The sequence below is a fragment of the Zea mays genome, unplaced genomic scaffold (assembly GCF_902167145.1).
Source record: "Zea mays cultivar B73 unplaced genomic scaffold, Zm-B73-REFERENCE-NAM-5.0 scaffold_173, whole genome shotgun sequence".
NCBI lineage: Eukaryota > Viridiplantae > Streptophyta > Magnoliopsida > Poales > Poaceae > Zea > Zea mays.
In genome coordinates, this window is record NW_023366790.1 from 42192 (window position 1) to 70056 (window position 27865).

The 27865-nt window shown below is 43.2% G+C and overlaps 2 protein-coding genes across 2 annotated transcripts; both read right to left on the reverse strand.

Moving 5' to 3' along the window:
• Positions 1-456: 456 nt before the first annotated feature.
• Positions 457-7949, reverse strand: LOC118473885 (NADH-ubiquinone oxidoreductase chain 6). The gene has a single exon (XM_035963654.1). It carries the CDS (start codon positions 7919-7921, stop codon positions 7259-7261), a length of 663 nt encoding a protein of 220 aa, XP_035819547.1. The 5' UTR covers positions 7922-7949; the 3' UTR covers positions 457-7258.
• Positions 467-22394, reverse strand: LOC118473884 (ATP synthase subunit a-like). Its single transcript, XM_035963653.1, has one exon. The coding sequence runs from the start codon at positions 10196-10198 to the stop codon at positions 8966-8968; it is 1233 nt and encodes a 410-aa protein (XP_035819546.1). The 5' UTR covers positions 10199-22394; the 3' UTR covers positions 467-8965.
• Positions 22395-27865: the final 5471 nt, after the last annotated feature.

The window sequence follows — 27865 nt, forward strand, 5'->3', positions numbered from 1 at the left end:
AGTCAATGGTAACCAGAAGATCTATGGTTTTCGAGAGAAGGTAATTGGAAAAACGATTCATTCCTTTGCTTTCTTTCAGATATATATTCAATAAGTCTGACCTTACCTGAAAACGAGATTCATGAAGAAGCCCAAAAAGTGCCGGGCTTAGTGCAGCCCAGTTCCTAGCCAGTGTTCAGTTATTTTTTCAGAGCTGTCCTCCTTCCCTTTAAGCTGCTCTCTATTTGAAGCCAAAGTCACTATTTCTATCTTTCCTGTTATTTCGTACCTAGTAGTATATATGGAGAATACCAAAAAGCTATCAATTACGCATAGGAGTTGTATAAAAAAGGGCCCTGACTTGTTGAAGTGCTTATTTTTTAGAGAGATTGACTTTTCTTTCAAAAGGATACATCAACCTGTAGTGAACCGGGCCACCGAGCTTGCTTTTACCGCTCTTACAGCTCTCTCTCTTCTTTTTTTTTGGTAGTTTGGCCAGGAAAGAGAAAGAGGAATGTACCCATTTCTATTTATCCATTCTAATAGAAAGTACCCAAAATGTTTTTTAATGTATGGAGCAGGCGTATGAGTTGATATCTTCAAGAGTCAAATCCTTTTCTTGCCCACCCAAAAGAAAAAAATCGTTACGAGCATCTCCAAAATGGAATTGAAAAGCTCCAATTTCCATAATGGTAGCGGGGAAATACCCAGGGAAGAATCATTCTTTTAATCATCCAGATCTATCAATTTGCGAATTCAATAAAAAACGGACTGATCCTCGGAATACACCATTATCTTTCGAAGTGCGTAGTCAATACTATGTTATATTATATTCAAAGAAACAAGTAAAAGAGTAAAGGCTTCGCCCTTCAATACCACACTTCCAATCTAAATTCCTACGAGATTGACGTTCGAAGAAAAAGACATGGTTTGATAGAAACTTTAAGTGGGTATCAAATAAGCTGGAATGAATGGTATCAATTTCTTCTTTTCTATACTGAATCTGCTTCGGTATCTCTTTCTTCCTTCCCTTCTGTAAACCAAGCAGTGACTAGCCTCTGGCACTCACTTTCCAAAGCACCAATTGACTTGCTTTCAGAACAACCCTGATCAGTTATACCGGAAATACCACCCGTACTACGTACGCCATTCCCAACGCGGAGCGCCTTTATTTTCGTATTGAACTCCGCTAGGAAGAAAAAGTTAGACCGTAGCCTAGTCACTCTTCTTTCCAATATACTTATAAATAATCGTGGCCGGCGCAAACCTAGCACCGCGTTGACATCTTCGCTTCAAAAGCTTTCATTTTATTTCTTTCAAAGGAACATGAACTAGGTTATTTACGGGAAGTCGTCCAGTCTAGGAGCACTCCCTTAGATTTGTAGAACGTGAACATGAGTGGTAGACTGAACACCCACACAATCTCTATTTGACAGAGCAACACCTTGAACGAAATCAAAATACTAAACAGAGTGGGTTACCGGCTCTACGACCCCATTCCGGGGCACTACTGTAGAGCTCTTTGGGCCTTCCATCTTTCTTTCGTCGTTTCGCACATAGATACAACTGTACTCTCTATTAGAAACTATATAATATAATAAAAATGGAAGTACTTTCGAGTAGTCTTACATTCACATCTTTAACTACTCGTTTTTTCCCGTTGCTAGCTAGCGTCTCACCTTCTTTTCCGAAAACGTAGGAACTAAAGAGGCCGGCCTTCGGCAAAGGGAAAGCGTGAAAGGATTTAAAAAAGGGGCTTTTCCCAACGGGGGATCTAAATATGAGGGATACTTGATCCTCAACTCTATTCATACAATCCTAAAGCTATTTATAGCTTGCTGATACTCCGGATACCTGCTCCTTAAGCTGGTTCTCTTCTCTTTGGGAGTTCTCAGCCGCTTCAGCTATTATCCTGGAACGATCTAATTTCAACTGAGAGACTTGCGTTCTTACTTCCTCAAGTGATCCAGGGTAGCTCCCGTTCCTACCATCGTTTAAAGTATCTATCCACTGGATCCAAGCTTGAACCAAGTTATATCGAAAGGCAACCCGATCACAATCTTGGATTGAGCTTAGAACGAAATTGGCGAGGGTGCGTGCTGGTTATGACCAAACCTCTGGCAGTTCTGTGTTTTCTAGTTGTGGAGAAGAGCCAGTCCCCAATTCTGGCAATAGAGAGGGCCTGGTCAACGTCCAACGTTAAGTTGAATTTCAAGTGGGCGCCTAAAAGTGTTATTTTGTGGAAATTATACTTTATTTATGCAAAAATTATTAAAAAAATACCGCTGGGATATGATATGTAAAAACTTTATTAGGAATCCTTTATTTATGGAAAAACGAGGTGGTTTTTTCACGGAGTTTCTAGGGGCGTAAGCAAGGGAAAGATCGGGCTCCAAAGACACGCAAGAGCGAATAATAGCGAAAGGTGAAAAATAGCATCTCATGTGGTGACTCCCATTGCAGAAGTGTAGAAGGCAAGCGAAACATTAAGTAGGCAGCGGGCGGCACAGCACCCAGTTCCTGCAGCTGCACCCCCTTGTAAGTGAAATCGTTTGTTGTTATATGCTCTTTAAGAAATAAGATGAGTTTTAGACTTTTTAGAATGTATTCACCTTTCTTTAACAAAACTGTAGCAGAATTGATGTCGCTAATGCTGACTGATCTATAACGCTCGCTCTGATGCTTCTCTTCTATTCTATCGACACCGCTGGTAACTTACCACTTTGCTATAGCAGATCTGCTAGGGTTCGTGTCATCTAGACTTTACTCAACATCTCTGCTACCGAGCCTCCTTCTTCAAAAGGTGCCGATAGCTACTTATATACTTCCTTGAGATGGCTAGAACCTTCGAAACTGTCTTATCGCAACCCATAAGCTAGGACCAATCATCATTTTATTTGCATTTCAGAGCTGTTCCAGATTGCTATCTGTTCTTAGCTGCTCAGCTCTATTATTCAAAAGAGCTAATGCCAAACCTGATACGCACCAGTTCCACTACCTTATCCTGGGCACCGGCTAATCACTTCTCTATACTGCAAAAATAAAGGATGGTTATTGAATGACAGGAAGAGATCTATTAAAACTTTGTTGTGCTTCACTTCTCAGCTACCAAATAAGGATAAATGAGAGGCCGAAGTCAATGACAAAGATGAATTACGAAACAACTTATCCAATATTTGGATAGTCTTTATTTCTCAACTCATCTCTCTCTAGTCAGCTGCTTGCGATTCGATTCGAACCTTTCTGCTCCTCTTTGCTTTATTGCTGCTCCATCTCGGATCTGATCTGAGCTGCTATTCGCATCTATTCTCGAGGTTCTAACCATTTCTTGTGCATCATTCTTTCTGGATTTCTGCCAATCTCTTTCCTTGTGGATCTCATTCCTGGGTTCGGTAGGTTGATGGCTAAGGGAAGGTCTAGTCTAGTACGGATAGGAATTTAAGACTGGAGGATGCAAGAGAAGCAGATCTTCCTCGGCAAAAGGAAGAGAAGCAGAAGCCAATACAGCGGTGGAAAAGGATGGAATGTTGGACTATGGCCTTGCTTTATGGCAGTTACAAAACACATGAAGTTGAGAAGGGGTCCCGTATCAACCAACAAGCTATCCGTTGACCTATCTTGCCTAGCAAGAAAACGGCTTGCGCCTCACTCAAGCAAGTGCGAACGGGGCATTTTGAAAGTGAAATAACAGATTTTATATTGAATTAGGGCGTTTTATATGCCATCGATCTTCAGGTAACTCATTCACTGGATGAGAGAAAGTTCACGCTCCCTATCCCTAGTAGAAATTGATTACAAAACTGCCGCAGGCAAGATAAATATAAGTACAGGAGAGGAAATAGGAATGAATTAAAGAAAGTAGGACAGGTAAGCACTAGAGTAGAGGATGCATCCATAGAAAGCGGCAAGTTAGAATATTGATATTTATTTCCACACCATAAACAAAGTAACATAATGTGTGAAATAAACTTACAGGGGCGATCTTCCTATGCGATAGATTAGTTGGGCATATACGAAAATATGCAAACCAGGTTTCTTTCCTTTGTCTAGATTTTTTGTGTTCGAGCAATTTGGATTTCCAGCTGGGACTTCAACCGCAGTCTTGCCATTCTTTTTAATCACTGGTTCAATATTTAGATATCCCCGGATGTTCAACTTCAAGGCTAGGGTGGAGATGCTCCATTAGTGAAAGACCGATCTTCCCATACCAATCATCTTCCTCGCCCACTCAATGAATCCATCCTCGATTGAACTAGGGCTTCGCTTCGCTATTGCCTCTCCTGCCTTGTGTAGTGCCCTCTGGGGACTGCTCTAGTTCCCCAGATCTTAGCCAAATCAGTCAAGTTCAATGCTAAGGATTGAGGGTGACCAGTGGTCTTATGTGCATTCGGAAGAACCAACCTATACTAACATATAAGACCGAAGGGACAGACTCCTTTCCGAATGGTCTATGGGGCAGAAGCTATAATCCTCACTTTTTCCTAGCGTCTAGACACCACCTATTAGTAGTAAATCAAGAAAGCATTTAACCATCGTCTGCGTGCATCAATTATTGCTGCTTTCCGAAGATAGACTGAATGCTGAATGAAGAGAAGACTTATCTCCCGCCGTTGCTCGAGCCCGAGCTGCCGCTGTAGTGCAATGGGTCTTTCAAGGATCGAATTGGGCGTGATCTGGCCTTCATCCTCGAGGATATCCTGGACCTTCACATGAACACATTCAACGGGTCGATACCAGCTGCTTTTGGTAACCAGTCTCGGCTCTAGCACCTTGATGCAAGCCAGAATAACCTCACGGGATAAATATTCCCGGGAATAACTGCGTTGGTGAACCAGTTGACACTTGATCTCTCATCAAACAGTTTGGTGGGGCCAATACCTAGGGAGATTGGTCAACTGGAAAATAAGGAATTGCTAATTTAGAGACAGAATGGTCTTAGTGGAAGCATTCCAGAAGAGATTGGTAACCTGAAGCTGCTAAAAGTTCTTCAACTCCCCGGATGCAAGTTCACAGGCACCATCCCTTGGTCAATTGGTGGTCTCAAAAGAAGGAACTTTATATATCAGAGAACTACTTCAATGCTGAACTGCCAACATCTGTCGGTGAGCTGGGCAATCTAACTCGGCTGTTTGCAAAGGTGCTGGGCTCAGTGGGAGCATACCAAAAGAGCTTAGTAACTGCAAGAAGCTTACGCTCAAAAATCTGTCCGTCCCTTCAATGCCTTCACAGGCTCTATCCCTGAAGAACTTGCAGATTTAGAAGCTATTGCCACAATTTTCGTTGAAGGGAACAAACTTACGGGTCATATTCCAGATTGGATACGGAACAGGGCGAGTGTTCGATCCATATCTCTTGCAGAAAACATGTTCCGTGGGCCTCTGCCAGCGCTGCCATTGCAGCATCTTGTTAGTTTCTCTGCAGAAACCAACCAGCTCTCAGGTTCTATTCTATCCCAGCCGAGATATGTCAAGCCAACTCTCTGCAGTCACTCATATTGCACAATAACAATCTGACTGGGAGTATTCTAGAGACATTCATTTAAAGGATGCAAGAACCTCACAGAGCTGAACTTGCTAGGTAACCGTCTTAATGGTGAGATACCAGATTACTTGGCTGAGCTACCGCATAGATAGTAAAACTGGAATTGTCCCAAAACAATTTCACGGGAATGCAGCCTGACAAGTTGTGGGAGTCATCAACCATTTTGGAGATCTTATTCTAACCTTGTTCTATTGCTCTTTCTCAATGGTATTTCGGAGTGCTAGACCTCATTCTCTTTGATACGCTTATTCAATTGTTTCTTACGAAACCTTACGTTACTTTAATTCGATCCACGCGTAGCGCCTTTACTTTATTCTCTTTGAGAACTTTGAAAAGCCAAAGCACCCCGCAACTTCGAATTCGAAAAGAATGCTAAAACACCTGTTCAGTAAGAACAGCTAGCTTGAACCAACCCATTCGGACTGTACCACTTTATAATCCACCACTCTACGCTGATTGACAAAAATCATCTTTTCGGGAAGCGGAGAACTCATCTCAACACAAAGTCTGGCAAAGGATAACCTCTCCTGAGTAGCTGTCAACGATCAGTGAATCAAGGCGATCCGCAGTGAGAAAGCTCACAGTAGAATGCTACTGTAGGCCGGTAATGAGCCCGGTTCGCAGAAAGTAGAAGCTGGAAATGGCTTCCCCTCACACTTTCATATAAATCTTAGCTCTAGCACAACGACCTATGAAACTACTACTTTGCTTTGATTTGAGTACAGAGCCCTTCCTATTTTAGAACTGCAAGTCCTTCGCGCTTCGGAAAAACCTTTGGACTCACCCACCTGCTCACTTACTTTTATGCACCGGAACAAAAGCATTATGCTAAGTGCTAAGTCAGCCTCTTTGAAGTAAGTTCTGAAGCAGAAGCTGGCTAGTGGAGTCAGTTGACCCAGTGCTTTCCTGAGTGTTTATCTTCAATATTGTATCAAGTTGCTTTTTCTTTCCTTTGGCTTGCTTCTCTTAACCTTCTTCACGCCTCCACTCTGCAACGCAATGTTTTAGATCCATCTATAATGAAACGATAAAGTTTGACGGCTTCAAAAAAGTTTCGATTGAAAGAAGCCCACATACCCGCTCTTCTTTCCCGCACCTACCTTTCCAAGTAAAGTACCTAGAGAAGAAGGAAGGCGGTGACACCTTTCCAAGTAAAGTACCTAGAGAAGGCAGGTGGGCCTCGCCTTCTTTCTGTAAAAGAAAAAAAAAAAAGCTACTCTACTACAGACAACGCTGCTCAAAAGAACTCAATTTCTCCACCTCTCATTTTAGTCAAAATCAAAAGAAAGGAGAAGGATCCGGAGCAGGGTCACTCCCATCATCCCCCCCGGAATCAGAATCAGAATAACTTTTGCGCTTCCTTGACTCGGGCGGGCCTTCGGAGGTTCCTACTTTCCTTCCCCGCCCCCGGACAATTTTCTTCCCCCGTGCTCCCCGCTGAGTCGCCTCCTCCTGATTGAGGGGCATCAGGCTCGAGCATCGGGATCGGGGGTGTCGGGCTCACCGCGCGCCGCGTGCCCATATTTCCTTAGCAGATTATCGAATCGATCTCTACCCAAAACTCGCTGTGTGACTCGTCCCGTACAAACTGAACCCAGGTTTCTTGTAGAAGCGGTAGCTCCGCCCCCTCTGGCAGGACGTTATCTACAAGTTCCCTTGGCGTAGTCCCGGCTTCTACTAAAGATTGCTCCTCCCCGGCCCGCCTATAAATCCTTTCTATTCTCTCTGCCAAATCAGATTAAATGGATTCCGGATCAGCGGGGGGGACAGGTGCGTCATCCCCTTTGTGGGAGAAGAACCTTCTGTTCTGAATATGAATAGTAGTCCTCCTAGAATCCAAGGCATTTCGTCGGAATACATCCTGTCTTTTCACCTTTGTAGTCCTATGCATAGTAAGTACTATAGCCCCAATCATAGCTACTAATAAAATCAGACTAGAAACCAAAAACCAGACGGAATAGTAGGTATAAAGTAAATTGCCCAATGTTTCCAAATTAGTCCAACTTCGTACCTTTCCGGCATAAACCGTATATTTCAGAGAGGTCGTATTTCTGTGGGTTGGTAGTAATGGAATGGTTTCATTATCTAAAATGAAGAACATTTCCCACCAAAAGATCAGTCCAATAATACCACTCACTGGTAAATAGCGCAATACTTCTTCGTGAATCTCCGCTATTTGAATATTGAACATCATAACCACGAATAGGAATGAAACGGCAATAGCTCCTATATGAACTACTGGGAAGATCATAGCGGAGAAGTCGAGACCTAACAAAATAAGTAAACCAGAAGTGTCGCAAAAGACTAGGATGGGAAACAAAACGGAATGTACCGGATTTTTAGCACGTACAACCATCAAACCAGAGACCAAAGCAGGGCTCGACAAAACGGAAAGAATCATTGGAATTTCCCATCTTTGAAAGATCTGCTCCCAAAAGAGAAAGGGAGACTTAAAGATCAATATGTGGGTTTGGTTTTTCCAAACAAAAGATAAATATTGGATAAAAATAGAAGTTCAACAATAAAACTTTCCTTCAGTAGGCTCGCTCCCGGTGGAGCCGCCAGCCCGCTCAGAAGTGGATTCGAACCCCCGACACCGTGGTTCGTAGCCACTTCTGAGAAGGAAGTATTGGCTATGCACCCCTTCCCTTGACTAACTAAGTCTGCATATAAGGAGTGCAGAAATTCTATACTGTTCGTATCGCCGTGCAAATTATACGCAATTTGTTTCATTGTAAACCCTTGGCCCTTCCAATTCACGCCCGGAGGAGAATCAAGCCATCGACTGAACACATCAGTAGGAAAAGACTTACTATCATACCACCCACCTATATAGGCTTTTATGAGGAAAAGTCCCATATCTACTCTCTCAGTCCCCTTATCCGGATGTCCTTGAAAAGCAATCATAAGAGGGAAGTGCGCCGCTACAGATTGAGGTCTGAACACTGCTTTCGGCAAGAAAACCCTTCTTTGACTTATGCACTTAGGCAAACAAAGCCTTCAGGGCAGGTTCAATATAATGGTTGTTGCTTGCCTCTCCGCTTATGTCAGCATAGAGGATTTCACTCCAGTCGTAGAAGGAAGCCTTTCTATGAAACAATAAAGACTAACTCGAAGGAGCCAGTTTTGAATAAGGACCTTGTCTTTCAAGCTGGAAGACCAGAACGAGGTAAAGGTGAATCCCTTGACCGAGTGAAGGAGAGCGAGGAAGTAATCAAGTTCGAGCAAAGCTTAACACAAGCAAGTTGAACTTACTTTTAAGTAGACACACTTATTGATTGGAACATGAGAATTCCACGAATTGGTAATTGATAGAATTACTACTTACTGACTCTTTGATGACCGGCTTTGGTCGAGCAACCGCTACATTTCTGGAACGGCAACTGCCTACATAACTACTCTTCCACTTTTCAAGGAAGTTAGTAGTATCAGACCATATGTAGTTCTATGATTGGCTCCTCGTTTTTATGCAATTATGAAATGACTCATTTTGATGGAGATTTGTAGCATCATTCAAGTAAATACAAATTGAGATCGTAGAAACATGAGCTTGTGATATAGCTACACCTAATTCCAGACCGGTTAATGCTAGAACTATAAATAAGGGACCAAGATCTCCTAAGAAATAGAAAATATTATTCAGAAATAGCATAGTCCAAGCAAACCCACTTAAAATCTTTACTGAACTATGACCGGCCATCATATTAGCAAATAAACGTATTCCTGAGCTTAATGCACGAAAACAATGAGAGATTAGCTCAAGGAGTACTAAAAAAGGTGCTAATGGCAGTGGGACTCCCGCTGGTAATAAGAAGCTAAAAAAATGAAGCCCATGTCTTTGAAATCCAACGATCGTAATGCCTATAAAAATGGAAAATGAAAGAGCCAAAGTAATGAGAAAATGACTTGTCACTGTGAAGCTAAAGGGTATCATACCCTGGGGATTACGAAATAACGAAAAAGTAAAAGTGACCGAGATGCAAGGGAAAAACTTGTGTTTCACATTTCCGGAAAGACCACCTATTTGTTCGTTTACCAGGTTCGGCACGAAATCATAAATAAGCTCCACCAAGGATTGAAATGCATTTGGCACTGACTTTCCCCCTCCTTTTTTCGTAACAACAAAAACCAGAAGTAGGACCAAACCGAGAGTGAGTAGCATAGACAAGGATAGATTTGTGAATGAGACATAGTACTTGCCAATATTCAGATCCAGAATTGGGTGAATTCCAAATTGATCCAATGGGCTTTCTGTTACTGGTCCGCCGCCTCCAGGGATAATGATTGAGCCGTTATTTACTATCTCGCCGTTCCTTTCCATCTCATCGTACAGATCTCTTAGAGGCTGACCCAATCGACTTGCTTCTACCCCATGCGCTCGTATATCATCATATATTTCGGAAAAGCTGTGCCCAGCCTCGCGTTGGGGAAAGAGTAACCGTTGGCGGAAATCGCGTAGAACCTCACGGTCTTGAATGCTCCTTCCAATTGAAGATAAATATCTGTCTATTCGTAGGAGTATACAGACCCCTCTGGTTGCCTCTCTTGAAACTGGAGGGTATTCTTCTTCATATTCATAATAATCAGGTAAACTTAAATTACGAATTGGCACCATATTAGCCAATATTCTATTTCTTCTCTTCATATCAGTGGAACTCCATCTAGTCATCATCATCATGGAGTAACTATATAAAATCAAATACAATCTGCTCCCAAAAGAGACTTGGTTCTACCCAACGAAATCTTTTCATGAGCGGTAGAGTAGACTGAACACCCACACAATCTCGATTTGACAATTTCAGAAATGGAAGAATTTACCAATGAGACCGTCTACAGCAGAGAGGCTACCAGGACACGACCTTTCGCACAATGGAAATGGTACTACTGTGTCCCTAAGGGCCCCTCCTTTTCAGAGAGAACTGAATCAGAACATCTTTCTCTATGAAAATGGGAGAGTAAAAAGGGAACCGAAAACATTGATGTGAGAGCAATGATGAATCGAGCCGCATCACATCAACTAGAGAACTTAACATACGAGTTTTCTATCAAAACTATTACCCATCAATCTCTATCCTCGGGGATAGAATCCAGCTCACGGCGTACCTGATAACTACGCTTATATACGTCAATTCATGGGAAGATGCTTACAGGAACTTCCAACTACTCACTTTGAGCAGGCATGTTACGAAGCTGGCTGAACTAAGCCCAAGTTCGGTAAGGCGTAAAGTAAGTGCGAACCCGAAGCGTGGGTAGAGTTGGAAAGAAGCGTAAAGCTGTGTTGGTTCGATCGAAACATAGAAACCGCTTTCATGGTTGCCTCCTAGTGGTTTCGCCAACGAGAACGCAGGCTTAAAAACTTTATGCTTTCTTTTATCCAACAGCGATTCAGTATAAGAATACCAAGCCAAGCGCAGACGATCCGGGGAATTTCCAACTATTTCTTTCTTGAGAAGTGCGGAGAACACCCCGGAGTAGATGAACTCATTGCAGATACATTGCAACTTTATATGGGACCGATCTACTTAACACACTACAACACTACACTATCTATATATAGGTATATCGTAAGCGGTAACCTTCCTCAAACGTTTTATTATCCTTAGGTGAACTTTTCTCTATCTATATGGGCGTAGGCAGTCATAGTGGGTCTGTGAAAGTCAACAATATGGATGGCATAATAGGCAATGGTTGCGTACTAGATTGGTGGTCTTATACTTAAAAGCAGTTTGCTCTGATTCAAAGCAGGCGAAGTAGTTTCAGTGGTCTCATACTTGTGGTAACTCTCTTCATTTGTTGGTGCTCGGTGGTTGGCAAAAGCGCCTTCTGAAGAGTCGTACCCACGACCCATCACCCTTTGGAATAGATCCTCAGGCCCATCGCACGGCGAACTACCTAAAGCTTAGAGAGTTTGCAAGGAAAGGAGATAGACTGACTATCAGCGACTAGCTACAGGAAAGAGATTCGGGTTGTTAGGCAAAGTTGGGAGAGAAGTAAGAAATCGGTGATAGAAGTAGTGCTCGAGATATAAGGATAGGTCACAGGAATAGGAATATGGATAGCTCTCTCTCTAGTTTGAAGAAGGATAGCTGGCTGGGAGAGTAGAACTAGTTAAAGCGCTGGCTCTGGTCAGAAGAAAGAACTTACTGTTGTACTGTAGTATGGTAATAAAAAACATTGTAAAGGAAAAACTTATCTTGTTCCGCACTGAACTTCTATTATTACAAGAAAACGGAACTTGTTGAGCTACAGACAAAAGTTTTACTTCACAGGTACTCCTCTGATACTAAATCGGCTAACGCCTACAGGAAGAAGCTGTTTCGGCAGCTGTACTCTCAAAAGTAACCAGCTATTTCCTTTTTTTCATTCACCCAGTACAGGTTTGTTTGAGAAAGGAAAGGCAGTTCCCTCTTTTGTTTAAGAAAGGCAAGGCTGTTCTGTCCTAAGTTACAGGCTCTAACATTGGTTTCGTCGGCTGGCTACTTTGAAGCAAGGGCTGCAGAGTCAAGTTAGGCGCAAGGCATGGTTGGTTGGGGACCAATAAATACTACCACATCCTGGGACACCGGAAGCTAAACCATCACCAGACCCAGAAAGGAAACGGGTCAATCAAGTCACTTATTTTCTCTAGATAAGGATGGTGCTTTCACCAGTTTATTTGGATAAGGCCATGGTTTTTAGAAGTTCAACACTTAAGCCATTCTCTGGAAACGACATCAACGGAGATTCTCGAGAAACGAGGAATGATGGCTAGCGGCACCAAAACATGAAAGGAATCGAGATCGGAGGTATTTCTACTCGGCCTTCTTCTCTGCCCTGCCCTCTTCTCAGGGAACATTCCTATCCTGGCCATTGATTCGATCAGTTTGAGAACGAAAGAAGAAAGCAATCCTCGCATACGTTTAAATACGATATATTACTAGTTTGACGAGCAAGATTCCAACAAGGCACTCGTTTTTACGAGTAAGATTCCAACAAGGCACCCGGAAACCCTGACTTCATTCTGACACGGACTTAACCATGCCCTACTACCGAACCTATCTCTAGCTTCTGGATACGAAGACAGAAAGAGAACCCATTTGTCTTTAAGAGAAACGCTTCAAAGCGGAAAGAGTGGGGAAGTGGAGTTGCCACGACGATCTAGATGGAAGTTTCCAGATTTCAAGGTAAGAAGTCGAGCCAGACTCTTTGCTAAAGCAATTAATTGGTTTTTACAACCTGGCCTCCGCAAGCTAAAGGAATGATACAGGAGACGATTAAGTGGATACTCTACTTCCACCGAAAACCATGGATACCTTGCCACTACCACTACTTCCGCCGACAACCTAGTTTGATCCATTCCTGAAGCAGATGCAGGATGCAGAAAGGATGCTCTATAGATGCACTCGAAGGAGGCACTTTATATCATACTAGGTCAAGCGATTCGTGCACTCGATCCTGGTCGATTGGTTGGGATAGCAGACTTCCTAGTTGGCAAAGTCCTCTCTCAAAAAGGTTTGTAGTATAATGGGCATCACTCATTAAGTGAAGTGTTCCGCCAAAGCATGGAAGTCCATCCAATCCAGACACTTGCCAGTTCCACTACCTTGAAAGGCTATGTATGAATCGCTTCGCTATCCTCCCTGCTCCGAACTCGAAAGAGATCTTTATCACTAGCTAGAAATGTGACAACCGGAAGGAAGGTTCTTACTGAAGTGAGTAGAGCTCTAGCTCTAGTAAGTAGAGTAGCCAGGATCCAGGATCTAGTAAAGAGAAGTATTTCATGACTTTACTTGGGTAAGGGAGTGAGTCACTACTAATGTGACGAACATAAAAAGTTATATTAAATTTTGATATAAAGTCATCGACCTGAAAAGCTTCAATCTAAGTTGCTTCTCCTTAATGCTTCTCTTGATCCGGTGGTCGGCCAGCCCCTATCCCTCGAAACCCTGACAGAACAATGACCTACAAAGGTTACTAATCGAGATTAGGGATCTGCTTCTATTGAATGAATACGCAACTTTCAACCTGCCAGCCAAAGCTAGGAACCGGGCAAGAAACTCCTCCCCAGGAAGACTAGCCTCGGGTTAAAGATAGAGAAAGCCGCCTCGGGATACGAGAATGAAGACTAGCCTCGGGCCTCGGTTATTATGATTTTTATTTGAGTGATTTGAGGTTTGCCGCAGAGAATGAAGCACGGCACTTAGGTGGGACAAGCTTCGACTCGAAGAATAGCATGCAAAGCAATCCGAATAGCCTAGTTGTTGTAATACGAGAAAAAAGAGATGTCATACTTCTGTTTCTCAAGCAATCAATCATCGACTTGCACAAGGGTTTCTTGTTATTCCGGATTTCATGCTAGTCGAAACGAGTCGCACGAAGCACATCTATTCTGATACTCCGGCCCATTCCTCAGGTCAATCCTGAATGCAACGAAGATTGGTACCCCCATCCCATAGGTCAAGTCAAACAAGCCACATGCTTTGTACGCCCACAGAACTAAAGGTTCCAGCACTACACCCCACATTTACTAATAACGATGGGGCAGATCATTCTCGGATCCGGATTGGTCGATAGCAGAAAGAAGCATGTTTTCCATTTCAATACGAGTGCCTGGACTAAATAGTTGGTTTGCTTGGCCCAGAACAAGATGGAAGAGATGCTGATGCTTACTCTGAAATAGCAGGAAGTCCACCAATCATGGGATGGGCGAGACCGCCTAGCCTACCTTTTGCTTGCTCATTCACCTCCTCGCTTTAAAGTAGTTGAAATATCCCACTCAAGAGTCTTGGCTTGGCAAGGAATCTTATCTTTGGGAAATCAAGGATTACGAAGCATATGAATAGATATTGCTCTGTCAGCTTCCGTTCGTGGTAGGACATCCATCCCACCACTCACTCGAGAAAGGAAAGATATGAAGAGGATATTATGATGTACAAGCACCCATAAACGATACAATAAATGATGTACAAAGCTGGAAGAAGCTGGTTGTTAGCATTCTATGATTTTTTATGATTCTTCTTCTCAGGCTTAGCAGTTTGCTCTTTCTTAGAACTATTACTTTCCAAGCGTTGGTTGTTGACCAAAGCAATAGCTCACGTTCCAGCAAGAAGAGGTAGGTGAATAAGCCTAGCCTTCTTTCAGGGGGATGCCAATACCAAGCATGTTAATGCCAAACTAGTATGAGCCCATAGTTGGACTGCTTTTCCCCTAAGCAAACTCCATCCACGCTTCGCGCCTTCTCGTATATCTCTGGAAATTTCTTCAGGGGTCCTACCCTAATAAGAGGGAGATGCTTCGGCATCGGACGAAGAATAGGGGAATGCGACACTTTACACAGCGGCAAGATAAACTTCCATTGCTCCGGAATGTTCAGCATTGTACTACTACGCTTTCTTCCTTACTCCGGCCAACAACATGAGGAGAAGCTGCGTACATCTACACCCTTCCTAATTGCGAATAACGAAGTCCTAGGGAAAGCAACGTTGGAAAAAGTGGTGTAGTTAAAGATAGCCATATTTAGTAATTAAGCCTTTTTTACTTTCTTTCTTCTTTTTCAAAACCAATGAATGCGGTTGGCTTCTCAGAACTCACCTCTCAGGTTCCAGACCTTCCTTGAAGGCACAGTCGAGTAACTAGCGTTCTAAGGCCTGTTTTCCGAATGGAGCACGGCAGTAGGAATTACAGACTTGGGTCTTGGAATGGTAGGTAGGGATTTCATAGGCTGGGTGGTGTGTCGAGAAGCTTACATTCGTCGATCCTGTTTTTCAACTTCATGCATTTGCCTGGACTGCCTCGGTCGGATCGGCATACGTGTTCCAATCTCCTGCAAGTATCCACGCCTCTTTAACGCAACCAGCTATTTGTTTGAGGTCCTTCGGCTCTCTGATTCTCTTTGGTTTTCGCGTAGACGGCTGGGAAGAGGAAGATGATAGGGATGATCAAGACTACCATTACTTATCTGAGATGGATTATAAAGAGATATATCTAGAGATAGAGCGGGCGCGGAAAAGGCGGACATAGGAACTAGGTGAATAAACAAACATATAGCTCTGGTGTTCATTGCGAAGTAGCCTACAAATTAGTATTCATATCCGGCTCTCACTGCTAGGAGTAGATCTGAACCAACGAACGTAGGCTAGGACCTGCATGTAATGTTACAGCCTTGCCAATACTTCCTTTTGATAATGAAATAGCCGAGGACAGGCTGTCTCGGAAGTAAGTGCTTTCATGACATTCCAACTGGTTAACACAACACTATCTTCTTCTTTTTTCAGGAATTGGTATATCGATCAAGTGGAATATGATATATGTGCAAATATGTCATCATCACTGGAATCAGCATAAGATTTGGATTCCATCAACTTGAACCTCTCTATCTTTTTCTTCTGTTCTTTTATTTTAAGCTTCAATAGCTGGAATCTTTCCATTCGTAGTAGTTATGAGCTCCTGCTTAAGGTTCTGGGCTACGAATTCCTTCCTTGGTCCCTTCCTTCGCTAGCCCTGTTCCTAAACCTATTCCTTGCATACGAGCGAGGCCCACGCAAATACTACGTAGGATATGAAATCAAAACTACGATTGATTCCCACGAGCTAAAGGTCAATACGAGCGTTGCACTAGCGAAATCTAAAGGATTTGTGTCCCCTCCTGCTTGTAGTATTGTATTGTCATCCGACAAATTATCTAGTTGTAGGCGTCCGTTCAAAGCGGAAAGAAAGAGCACTGGTCCACGGATAAGCTAAAAGGCAGGATGCAGGTACTGTTATAGAAACTCGGCATGAAACAGGAACTAGGGACAAAGAAGAGAGCCAAATAACAAGTTTAGCAAAAGACCAAGCACCCGCAGGAAAGAGACACAGAGGAAAATGGCATTCATGCAAAGCCAAAAGGTGTAGCTGAACTCCAAACCTAAAGTAGAGGGGACAGTAAGTAGAACCATCCTCCGAGGAAGCACTGGTTCGAGGAAGAATACCAGATCCAGTTGAGGAAGAGGTGGTACTCTGCAGCCAAAGGAGTAGTACTGGGGTTAGCTCTAACCATCTTGTACAGAAGAAGGGATTACGACTAGCCCAGGCAAGGAAGTAACTCAATCTCAAAAGGGCGAGAGTTTGATTCAATTAGAAATCTCAAATCAAGGCAAATCCGTTCATTGAAGGAAGTGAGCTAGCTCCCATCACTTCATCTGCTGCCTGTTCAACTAATCGAATTCACCCTTTATTCCGATTGGAATTCCTTTTATCGAATATCCCTGCTCGTACTTCGAAGTCGGATTGTCCTCCCGGCGGTTGCATCTAACCTGCTCCCAATCTGATCCCTATCCTAGTTCTGGCTCCGGCCCACTTTCATCAGCAGATCCTGCCTTTCCTAAGCTATTTCATTCCAAACATTCCCATAGCATCTTCTTTCCCTTGCCAATACAACTAGAGAATCGTAGGCCTCGTACGTGCGTATTGGTTTCTAGCGCAAGGAAGCATATGAACTGCACCGGTAAACCAACCCGTCTCCTACAAGGATTCGCTGTTCCTATCTTTTCCATTGATGTGCAAAAGCACAGGGTGATGCATACAAGTTGGCAGATGCCTTGCTTTGCCTAAGAGCTTATCCGTGTCAATATCCCTAGCTATCCAGATGCCTCCTCTCTTAAACCAAGGCATACTCTATTCGGAACAAATAAACAATACTTGCGAAAAGCGTAGCCTACACGAAAAGCATCGTATCTAGTAGCAAAGGAAAAGAAATGGTTTCTACACCCTCCGGGGTTGACGCCAGGGAAATATGCTTTTTATATTTCTAATGAAATAGCCGAGGATACGATCTGTTTGGAGGGCGTAGTACTAGGTTTGTTTTATCCTGGTTAACCTTTCCGTTGTTGCCGTGCCTTGCCCCAAAAGGAAGGTTCCGCTCAGTTATAGTTGAATTAAAAAGTAGTACTTTCGCCTATATGTGTTCCTAACTTTTTTGCAATGGGTGACCCACTTCCTTTTCCAAAGCTTAGTGAAAATGCTATTCATTGATTTCCCCGCTATATGAGATCAACTTTTTAAAATCCATCATCTACTTTCCGAAGGGAAATCGGGTTTACTACTTTTGCCCATATATGAGAATGATCCTAACTTTGTTAAAAGGAGAGCCTAGCATTGGTACCGTGCCCCTTTGCCTTTGTTAGAGGGATAGGAGCAGAACCGGAGACATGGGACTGGATTCGATTAGTATTGCGCTCGTAAAAGGAATAGGAAGGAATAAACCTCAGATGAAAAGGAATATCTCTACTCTAGCGCTCACTACGTTCTCTAGCGTTATTATTGGCGAAAGAAGGTGAGCCTCTAGGTGCGGAGCCTGTATATACGTAATTAGATCGATCTATGAACAAAGGAAAGAGTCAGTCCGGAAAATCTCATATTGGCGTACCTGATAACAACGCTCATATACGTCAATTCAAGGAAAGGATGCTGCTCTGGCTCGTAGGAACGAATGCTTAGGATAGGAATCGCGCTAGGGGATGATTCGGTTGGGATAACTGATCATGGGGATAGCCTTGCCATACCAATCATTACCCGGTATGGAGGGGGAAAGCATCCAATTGTATATTCCTTACTCCTGGATTCGATTAGGCTGGTTTAAAAGAGAAACCCACCCTAAAGCCGAGCCGAAACCTTTTAACGGGATAAAGGTACCCTTTAACGGATGCCGAGGAATGGATATCGATGGATGAACTACAGTTAGTTACGAGGATAGTAGGATAAAGGCTAGGGGTAGTAGGCTAGGCGAACAGACGCATTGGGATTGGAATGAACTGCACCATCATTTTGGCATGATTCAGATCTCTTACCTGAGGAAGAACTAACTTCTATCCGTATTGGAGCATCAATTCACTGACTTCTATGCGAGGCGAGGAATACTTTCTTCGGGGAAGAGAGGAACGAAAGCATAGAAAATCGATAAACAGAAATGAGTAGTTGACACGGGAGACTAATTGCTTCAGCCTAGTCCAGAGTTTTCTACAAGCCGAGTAAAGTGTTCCTTTTGCCAATAACAACCATTGCTAAAAGCAGGTGCCTTTCCCCAAGGATACCGTCAACCGATTAAACCTTTGCTAATGGTGGAATTGCCAAACCTTTGCCCATGCCGAAAAAGAAGCCAAGTCCGATTCAATAATTACCTTTCTTTTGTCTCTATCTTTGGACTGAATCAGAAGAAAAGCAAGGCTAAAGGAAAGGAAGCAGGCCAGGTTGGAGAAACTGGTTCTGGTCCGGAGCTCGGGGATAGCTCCTCCCCTATGATCTCTGTTCTCTAGTGCTTTGCCTCCCAAGGGTCAGATACTTCTTGGGCTTGAGCAACAGGAGAGGACTCGTTTTCCTTCTTAGCAACAGGCCGTGGTTTTCCAAGAAAGGGTCTGGATCGCATCCGTTGGGAAAGGTCGAACTACCGGTATTAAGCACTGCCTTCTCTACCGGAGAATCACCCGCGGAAGAGATATCAGCTCCGGTATAGTTGTACCTTACTAGAGAGACACGCCACTCCAGCACTCTCACTCTTTAGAAGAAGAGACAAGAAGAGCATTGTACCAATTCGAGAAATCAAGCTCATTCGAATACTGGAGGGATGTACTACACTACAGGCAAACAGATCTCATGTAATGAACGCGTACGAAGCACTATAAGTTAAGTGAAGTTTCATTCATAGCTTTCTCTGGTTTCTTGGTGGATATGTCTCCAGGTCTAAGGGAAGGCAAGGCTTCTTTCTATCTTTGCTTGGGAATACCATTCCTGCTTCTCCATTTCTCATAAGAGCATTCCTGGCCTGCTTCCTTGATCATAGCTTTGGAAAGGAAAGTCAATCAAAGTCAAGGGAAAGTAAAGTACCTTAGCAGGATAAATGACATTTGATTTGCTATTGCCAAAATCTCTGCTGCTCAGTTTCTTCCTTGTAGAAGGAAGTATGAGTATTCCAAAGAGGGATTAGAGATTCCAGTTTCTTGGTAAGGCATCTTCAAGTCATCTTTGCTTTGTGTATGCATGCATGGGCATAAAGAGAGCCTGAATTACGCATATAGCAACAGAAAAGTAGAAAAATGGGAAGTCGGAATAGCATCTGATCGGAAAAGACTAAATTAGTAGGACGTAAAGCTCGGCTCGTACAGTATAAAACGGATAGGAAGTGAAGACAAAGAGCCTGGCTTTATGCTCAGCCCCCACTAGCATCCCACCCAAGACTAATGAACGGGAGGAGGCCTATGTTACCCATATATCGATGTCCTTTTTTTCTTACTAATGTATGCATGTTTCTCTTACTTTTACTCCTTTCCAACATAAAGTAACTCATCTCACTTTCTTGAATTGAATGTTAACCTATGTTATTAATGTGCATGTACTCGCGTTGATAGTCCTTACTACTAATATTAATATAAGGTCTTCCCCCAGTTCTGAAGTTCTGGTACTAAATTAAATGCCCTAACACTATTTCTCAAACCAGAGTGAACTACTCCATCCACGTGTTCAATCAAAGGAACTGAGACATTGCTTGATAGAAGAAAAAGACTTTTGAGTTAGCGAAAAGAAAATCCTCCTCAACGGATCAAACAATACTACCGTACCCGCCGACGCCGAAGTAATATCGATCGAACCTATTCCACTCGCACTGACACTATAGAGAGCTTCCACCTTTCAAGCTGTCTTGCCTTTACCCTGAGAAGTAGCACTTGGGGCCTCACGGATGAGAATCCAATTTCCACAAAATTGCATTGTTTGCTTTTTCACATACATAAGCCTAGGGCACGAGGAGATAGGGACGATACCCTGCGCACCCTCTCTAAAGCAGTGAACTCGATAGCGCAATTCCTGTTTTTTTTTGTTTTCTCTCTCTTCTATTTTGAATATTAAAATATGCTCTTTGGAGCCGGGAAATAAGATCGGTACTTGAATAAAGAGATATAGATAGAGATAGTAAGTTTTCCATTCATTTAGGTTGGCGGAAGGATAGCGATTTTTTTCATACAGCTCGGGACAACCATTATTACAGGGGTCAAAGACCAACGAATGGCTTGGGTACTACTTTCATCACTTATTGCTAGGATAGGACTTTCCTTACCAGAAAAACAAGGCGCGAAGCGATGCCGCCCTCTTGGTTTTGATTTCCTCACAAGTATACTTTTCCGGGAAAAAGAGATTCATACAACTTCCTTTCTGCCTCCACCTTACTCACCGGCTCTCGCTTGTCAGTTTGGCTTTGTGAATTTGAAATACCCTCTCTCCTCGCTTCTAGGCTAGGGATTGGCTCGTATCCTGGTTGAGAAGAAGCAGTTTTCAAGCTTGACTTTTCTTGTAATAAATGATAGAGCAGAGCACTCGCTCGTCAACTCGCTACTCTCTCCCCTTCTACTTGTCTAGGCTTCATACCCGAAAGATCAACTGGCGCAAGCACATTCTTGAAAGATAAGGCCAGAGAATAGTAGGTATAGCGCTGTTGTAGGTTAAAAGGAGGAAGAAATAGCTGTACGAGTTGCAGAGCTGGTGACAAGTGCCACTGTACGCTAGAAAGAATGAGTCCCTAACAAAGTAAAAAAAGATAGGTCGAAATGCCTGTATTCCTACTGGAAAAGTGCGTGATGGTTACTCTTTATCATTGGCATACTTGCATTCCTTTCCCCAACTATCCGAGTTTGGGTTTCCTACCAGTCCTTTCCCTTCGCCAGTCTTAGACAGTTCGCTTACCCGATAGGCTTGGCAATTCCACTACTTTAAGTTGGGATTTTTTCATGTATCTTTCCTTTTGTCCTCGAAAGCCTGTCTTCCCCGAGAAGACAGTCTTCCTCTATAAAACAACAACATTAGTGGATATAGACTAGGCTAAGGGACGGACTTCATCTCTGTTCTTACCCAAGGAAACTGGGTATCGGGGCGGTATAGTATAGTATAGGAAAGGAGTAGATCTGCCAGTATCTGCCTTCTGTTTGGGGCGCCAGGTCGAATACGTCAAATAAAAGACAAAGTGTGGAACAGCAGATCTAGTTTCTTGGCATGTTGATCGATCAACCCTTTTGCGGGTCTATAGTGCCAGGGCTCTCTTATAGACTTATAGATGGGTTTCTTGCTTTGGAGGCAGGCTATTGGAGTGCGAGGGTTAGCCAGTTAGTTCTTTCTTATTTGAGGTAAGGTGATCCGCTATAGGCTATAGGACGAGAACGGGAATATGCAAATATACGAGTGCCAGACCCGATAAAATATACGAGTGCAAACGCGCCCTCCATGATCATTGCAAGGTTTAGAGCAGTTAATAAGCCAAGCCACCAGCATCCAAAATAAGTAGCGAAGGATATTAATATGATTGCTTAGCACGGCTCACGCACGTTGCTATACATCAAAAAAGCTTCTTCGTCTGTCTGTCAGCAGCGTATACAAAGGCTGCATGATAAACCTATCATTATCCATCTCACGAACCCACCCTTGGGACGAACTCACTCCTGGTTCTCAAGCTTCCTGTTTCTAAATCGAGGAAACAGATACCAACCAAGTCGTAGACTTACCACTTGAGTATGCTCATACAGCCAAACCTTTTGATTGCAAACATTAGTAGTTAAAGCCATACTGTAATCACCCACCAACAATACAGGACGGAAAAAAACAAACTTACTGCATTTTCTTACCAGCAAAGCAAAATGCGGCCCAAGCAGCGTAGGCTTGTGAATCTTCTCATCCGCCATAAAGTCTTGCACACACTTACCCATAGCATAAACTGAGTTCAACAGGTTGTCACCAACAGACTGCCCCCATGCATACTCCCACAACCCTTCAAGATCACCAACATAATCCCAGAAAAACATTTGAACAACGTACCGGACGAAAGGTAAGTGCGAAGGGCGAAGTTGCGAAGGAATAGTTGTTACTACTCTTAGTTTAGTTTAGTACCCACGGTCCATTTGATCATTTGCTGCGGTACCAAAGTTCAATCGTCATCTTCAGTTGAAAGAGTACACATTATATTGAGTACCTCCCTATCTTCGATCTCTCTTGTAAGAAATCCTACGCATCCCTCCCTTGTCAGAAAATAAATAGGAATATGAGCCTGTACTCACTCACGCTGCCGGAGTACTTTTTGAGTTGAGGGTAACGTAGTAAAAATCCTTTATTTCTGGGGATTTGCCTTTTCTTTCAAAATGAATTTATGCTTAGTCTAAAATTGGTAAATACCAAATAATAATAATATAAAGATATAATATATATTATTATTATAAATATGTACCAGTTTCCTGAAACTAACAAATAGAGTTATAGCTTTGATTGACTTACTAGCTTACGGGAATGCTTTGAATCTCAACTTACTTTTTTAGAGGGGGGGATTACTACTGCATGGAAGGATGGTATACTGGAACGCAGGTGTTCTTACTCTTTCTCAGGTACCTGAGAAAATAGAGTTGGCTGACTATAACATGGAAGGCCCCAAGCGTCGCCTTGAAAATTATGTGGAAGAGTTCCGGCTTGCTTGCATTAGGATCCATCCCTCCAAGAAACCATCAATATATGAAGCATATGGCTCCTCTTTGAGTTCTATTTTCTTGGGGTTGGGATGAGAGCACGATATGAGCATGCGAATTTCTTCGAATCTACCATTGGAGAGAAAATAAGGGGTTATGTGGATGGGGGATTTGGAGATTCTTGAAAGAATGTTTTGGCTTCTTCCTATTACGCTTCAACACAGAAGAAGATTGTTAAAAGGTGCTGGAAGGAGGATATATTTTTCCAATTGTTTCAATTGCCCAACCTCGGAATGGCCAAGGTTTAATGATTTCATGTAATTCTTCCGCTTACAGGTTTTTAATCGGTCTGTATCTTTGGACATCCTCGGGCGTATTTATTGCAATCTTTTTCCATGTTTGGCCAATAAAACCCATATCTGTGTATCAGCCATCTCATTCTTCTGCCCGCTTGATGTGCTCCAGCGATTCTTTCATGGACCTCAGCCATTACCAATAAAGCCCCCCTTTACCTTCTCTTTCTATTCTATAAAAAGGCGAACATCTAATCTAGGCCCGGTCGCCTTTCTATGAAGGCGAGCAGCCCAGCCCCCTTGTGGAAATTTGTATATTAAGGAAGCCGTATTTCGCAATAGCAGCTCCGAGAAGCTGGGCTTAGGGTGCGCCTCCTGCGGTCGTTTCAGTGACTCAATTGGCTGGCTTCCCTCAGCTCAGACTGGTGTCGCCACCTCTCCCAGGACCGGAATGATTATCCCTGCCCGATGGGTCTACATTCATCCCTGAATGTCGTCGGGTACTCTTCACTTCCCCGCCATTCTTGTAACCGTCACCTGTAATCCGCGCAGGTGTGTCCGCACCCCCTGGAGTGGACGAGAAAGAAAGGATTTTTTCTCGGAGCAACCCCCAGACCCAGGAGTTCACTTTCCCGTATGAGCATTCGGTACATATATAAGTCAGTGGAAGAGTCAAAGGGTCACCACTACTGAGGGTCTCCCCCCTTATCTTAGAAGGGTCGTCTGAGGGTTCGCCGCGGTTCATTGCTGTGCTTACACACTAGGCTACCCTTCTCCGAAAGCTCCGCGGGACCACCTATCACTAGTCTTCGGCCGGAGGGGTTTATTGCACAAAAAGGCCGGGACGCAGAGGAAAGCCCAACGAATGTCAGATGCAAAGCCCCGCACCTCATTAAGATCATATTGGCATACTCTCCCAAAAAAAAAAGAGCAGACCCCATTGAAGACGGGAGTGAGGTACAACAAATTTCCGTCCACCTTCTCACGGAGCCGTACGTGGACGTTACCGCTCATACAGCTCCCAGCCAGCAAGCAGTTAGCTTTCCTCTAGAAGTCATGGAAGTGTGGATAAATCGACATCAAACTCTAGTCGACAGAAGGTTTTTCTTTTTTTCCCGCTCGCAGTAGTATAGTAGTCCCAATATTCCAATACTACAGCGTTAGCAGCGTTTTGTCTCGATGAAAAATCTTCTGGTGACCATGAGGATTTCTTCTCTATCCTTTGGACTTGAACGATCCAATTTCGAATCTTGTTGGAGATTCTTTATCTGGCTTTGACGTATGGGGCCCTTTCCCCACTGTTTGAGAAAAGTTTTTCATCTTTCCTTTACATCCGAACAGGACGGGCCACTAGTCCCTGATCTGGACGCCGCACCTGGAACTCCTTCTACCTGTGGTTGTGGGGTTGGCGCCTCCTGAGCTGCTTGAGCAGCACCCACAAGGGGGTGGGAAGGAATAAGACTACATAAGAGAATACTCTCTTTTTACTTTATTGACTGGTGTCCCGCGGATCTCTCTCTTTAGGCGCTTCGTTTAGTTCGTTTATAGCGAGAAAGCCCATGCGAGTCAATTAAGTAAGCTGGAAGGCACTTTTTAAAAAGCCTGGAACTTGATCCAATCTCTAACCAATTGCGGCTTGTTAGAGCACCTAAGCAACGATGCGAATAATCGCTTGCCTAATTCAGTAGGGTTTTCATTTGATTTCTATATGATAATATGCAGTAGCCATCCATCCTGGAAAGGAACAACCATAAGTGATTAGAGCGATGCTCCTTTTTTTGCAAAGAGTTGAGTTCTTCCTCTTTCGCGCAGGATAGCCACGGACTCTTCCGAAACATTCAGATATAGGAAAAGCCAGAGCCAAAGCCAACGCGTCAAAGTGGTTCAGCAATCGACGTAACAGGTTCAAATACTCTAAGCTAGGTATATAGAAGGTATATTCGATTCAACAATCTGAAGTAGTGGAGTTAGCCCTCGGTATACCATACTGTAAGCCTCAGATAATCACTAGCTTATTCAAGAATAATATAGTATAGTAAAGTCGTAGAGGAAGAAAAGAAAGAAGAGAAAGAACTGGGAGTATGAGGACAACTTACAGGGAGAAGGAAGGTGGAGACAAACAACAGGAGCTATTCAACCATCGTTAGAGGCAAACCAATGATTAGAAGAATGCTGGAAGAAGAGGAAAGCTGATTGATAACACTTAACCAAACATCGCAAGGACAGGAAGGAGTATCCTGAACGTAAGGCCAATGGCTAGCATACTTCGCTGAACACTCAACTTGATCTATATCGATAGACACATCTGAGAGAATCATAGTTCCCCCTCTGGGGATAACTAGTTCTTCTCCCGAGTCCTTGTTTTGTATGAGATAACAGCAGTCTTTACTTAACCGAGCATCGTAGGGCTTACTTCATCACACATAGCTGTCTTTACTTTCGTTTCGCTAACCGCCCAAAAGCAGGTGCGCACACACAAATGCTAGGCGAGATACGTAGTTCTCTCAACCCTTCCTATCCATCATTACAGACCGGAACTAGATCGGATTAGGTAGAGCAAGACCTTGAGCCTCTTGAGAAACCAATAGAAACGACAGTAGCTAGCTTCACCAGAAGAGGAAGAAAGACTTCTATAACTTAACTTCCCTATTGAGTAGAATGCATGGCAAGTTTCCACTGCTTTAGGCTACTCTACTAAGACTCGAGGGCCGACTTCACGTAACTAAACTAAATGGCTTAACTAAACTAAAAAGGAACTAAACTGGGATAAATCTTAACTAAAGGCGTACTGTACTTTGCTTAACACTCACTATATTCAGCTAAAGCTGGATGCGTATTATATTATATCTTGCCTTGCCTTGGTAGAGCGAAACTTTGAACCCAACACAAGCAACTCTCCAGGTTTAGCGATATTGATGGGTTCCAGCCTCATTCCACTACTTACGCTTCCCGCAAGAGAAGAGTCTTGATTTCGATTCGAGAAGGTAGTTATTCTTCTTCCGATAGTCATATTGATTGATTCGAAGAGACTAGAACGATACACATTCCCTGCATTTCTGCCAGGAGGCAGAAATGGATGGTGGAAACGGATGCACGAAATACCAAAATAGGAGCAACTTATTAAATAGGGCTATCTATACAGTAGGTCAAATAGGATCAAGTTTTGCCAATTCCGAATTCAAGTACGAAAACTAAGAAGTTGGCACTTTTAACACAAGGAAAAGGGAGCCCACATAAAAAATCGAAAGCGAGTTGGTGCTTGGGAAAGATACTGGTACCTTTAGACTAGGGTCAATAATTCATTAACATTTTTTTATTTTCCTGGCTTAAGGCTTTCACCGCAGTATTGTCTTATGCTTTAGCCAAGTATAGCTCTTAAATCTGTCTGATTTGCCAATCCAATGAATCATGATTTCCCTTGCTTTTCAGATAGCCTTGACATGAATGAAATGTGCACTTGACCGTTATCCCTTGCTTTGATTACACTCTCTCTCTATTCTTATCTCTTGTCCGGCACCAATCCTTCTTCTTGATCCCAACCTACTAAGAGTTTTCCGATCGTCATCCAACCAGTAACATGTGATGACCGAATCGACTGCTCTGTGAAGAGTTGGAAGTCAAGCTAGGGGATATTCTCTCTCAACCTATTCTTGGGACATTGGCCAAAGATAATAAGCGAAGAAGGAAGGCAAAGATACTTGGATTCCATTGATTATCTTCCATTTCATCCTGCACTTGATTGCAAAACAAAATCAGAAGCTGTTCTCAGATCCGTTCTCCGCCGATACCAATAGGAAACCTCAGCTGGAAACTCTCTAGATAGCTTCTTAGCGCTTAGCTACTTTCTCCTTCTGCGCCGCTAGCGCTACTACTCCTAGTGATAGGAATAACATACTCTTTTTCGCGATGAGGCCCATCTTGGACCGGTAACGTATTCTAATGATCTGGATCTCTGGCTTATCTCTTACTTGACGGATTCTATTTCAGCTAGTGGGATTTCATTTAAGTGACGATAATCAGGAAAGAACAGGGTGGATTGGCTCTGATCGATACCATCTAAAAGTGCTTGCTTCATTCATTCGTGACATTACTGGTTATTCTTATTTAGTTTCGCCTCGCTCTTGGAATCATGCGCATGGCTCCATGCATATTCATGGGGGGCCTAACGAGTGCTACGAGTGAATGCGTAGCTTTGTCTTCTCTTATTCAATTTCGAGTTAGAGGTTAGAGGGAAAGAGAACTCCCCCAAAGCAGCCATTCTCTTAAGAAGAGCTATTATCCCTTGTTATTTCTAAAATGTGTATCACCATACTGAATCTAGCGCAAAGCTAGGAATGATTATCGGAAGTTGGCTACTTACTTAGACTTAGGTAAATCAGTTCCTTCTCTAAGACCTAACTGCGCTGTCGAGGGTGATCTTGAAAGAGCACATGAAGGATAGGGAGGGACCGGAATTCCCCTTTTTTAAAGAGCTGCTTGTACTCAAGCTTGAAGGTGGAGATCTTATAAAGGTTGCCAGTAAGCAAGAAGCAAGCAGGTATCTATTAACAGCAATAGTCAGAGTCATATAAAAGGTAGCCAAAAAGAAGCATCGAATCCATCAGG

What these genes read in the sequence shown, in the direction of transcription:
- LOC118473885 (XM_035963654.1), bottom strand. Translation starts at nt 7,921, where the DNA reads ATGATTCTTTCCGTTTTGTCGAGCCCTGCTTTGGTCTCTGGTTTGATG.
- LOC118473884 (XM_035963653.1), bottom strand. Translation starts at nt 10,198, where the DNA reads ATGATGATGATGACTAGATGGAGTTCCACTGATATGAAGAGAAGAAAT.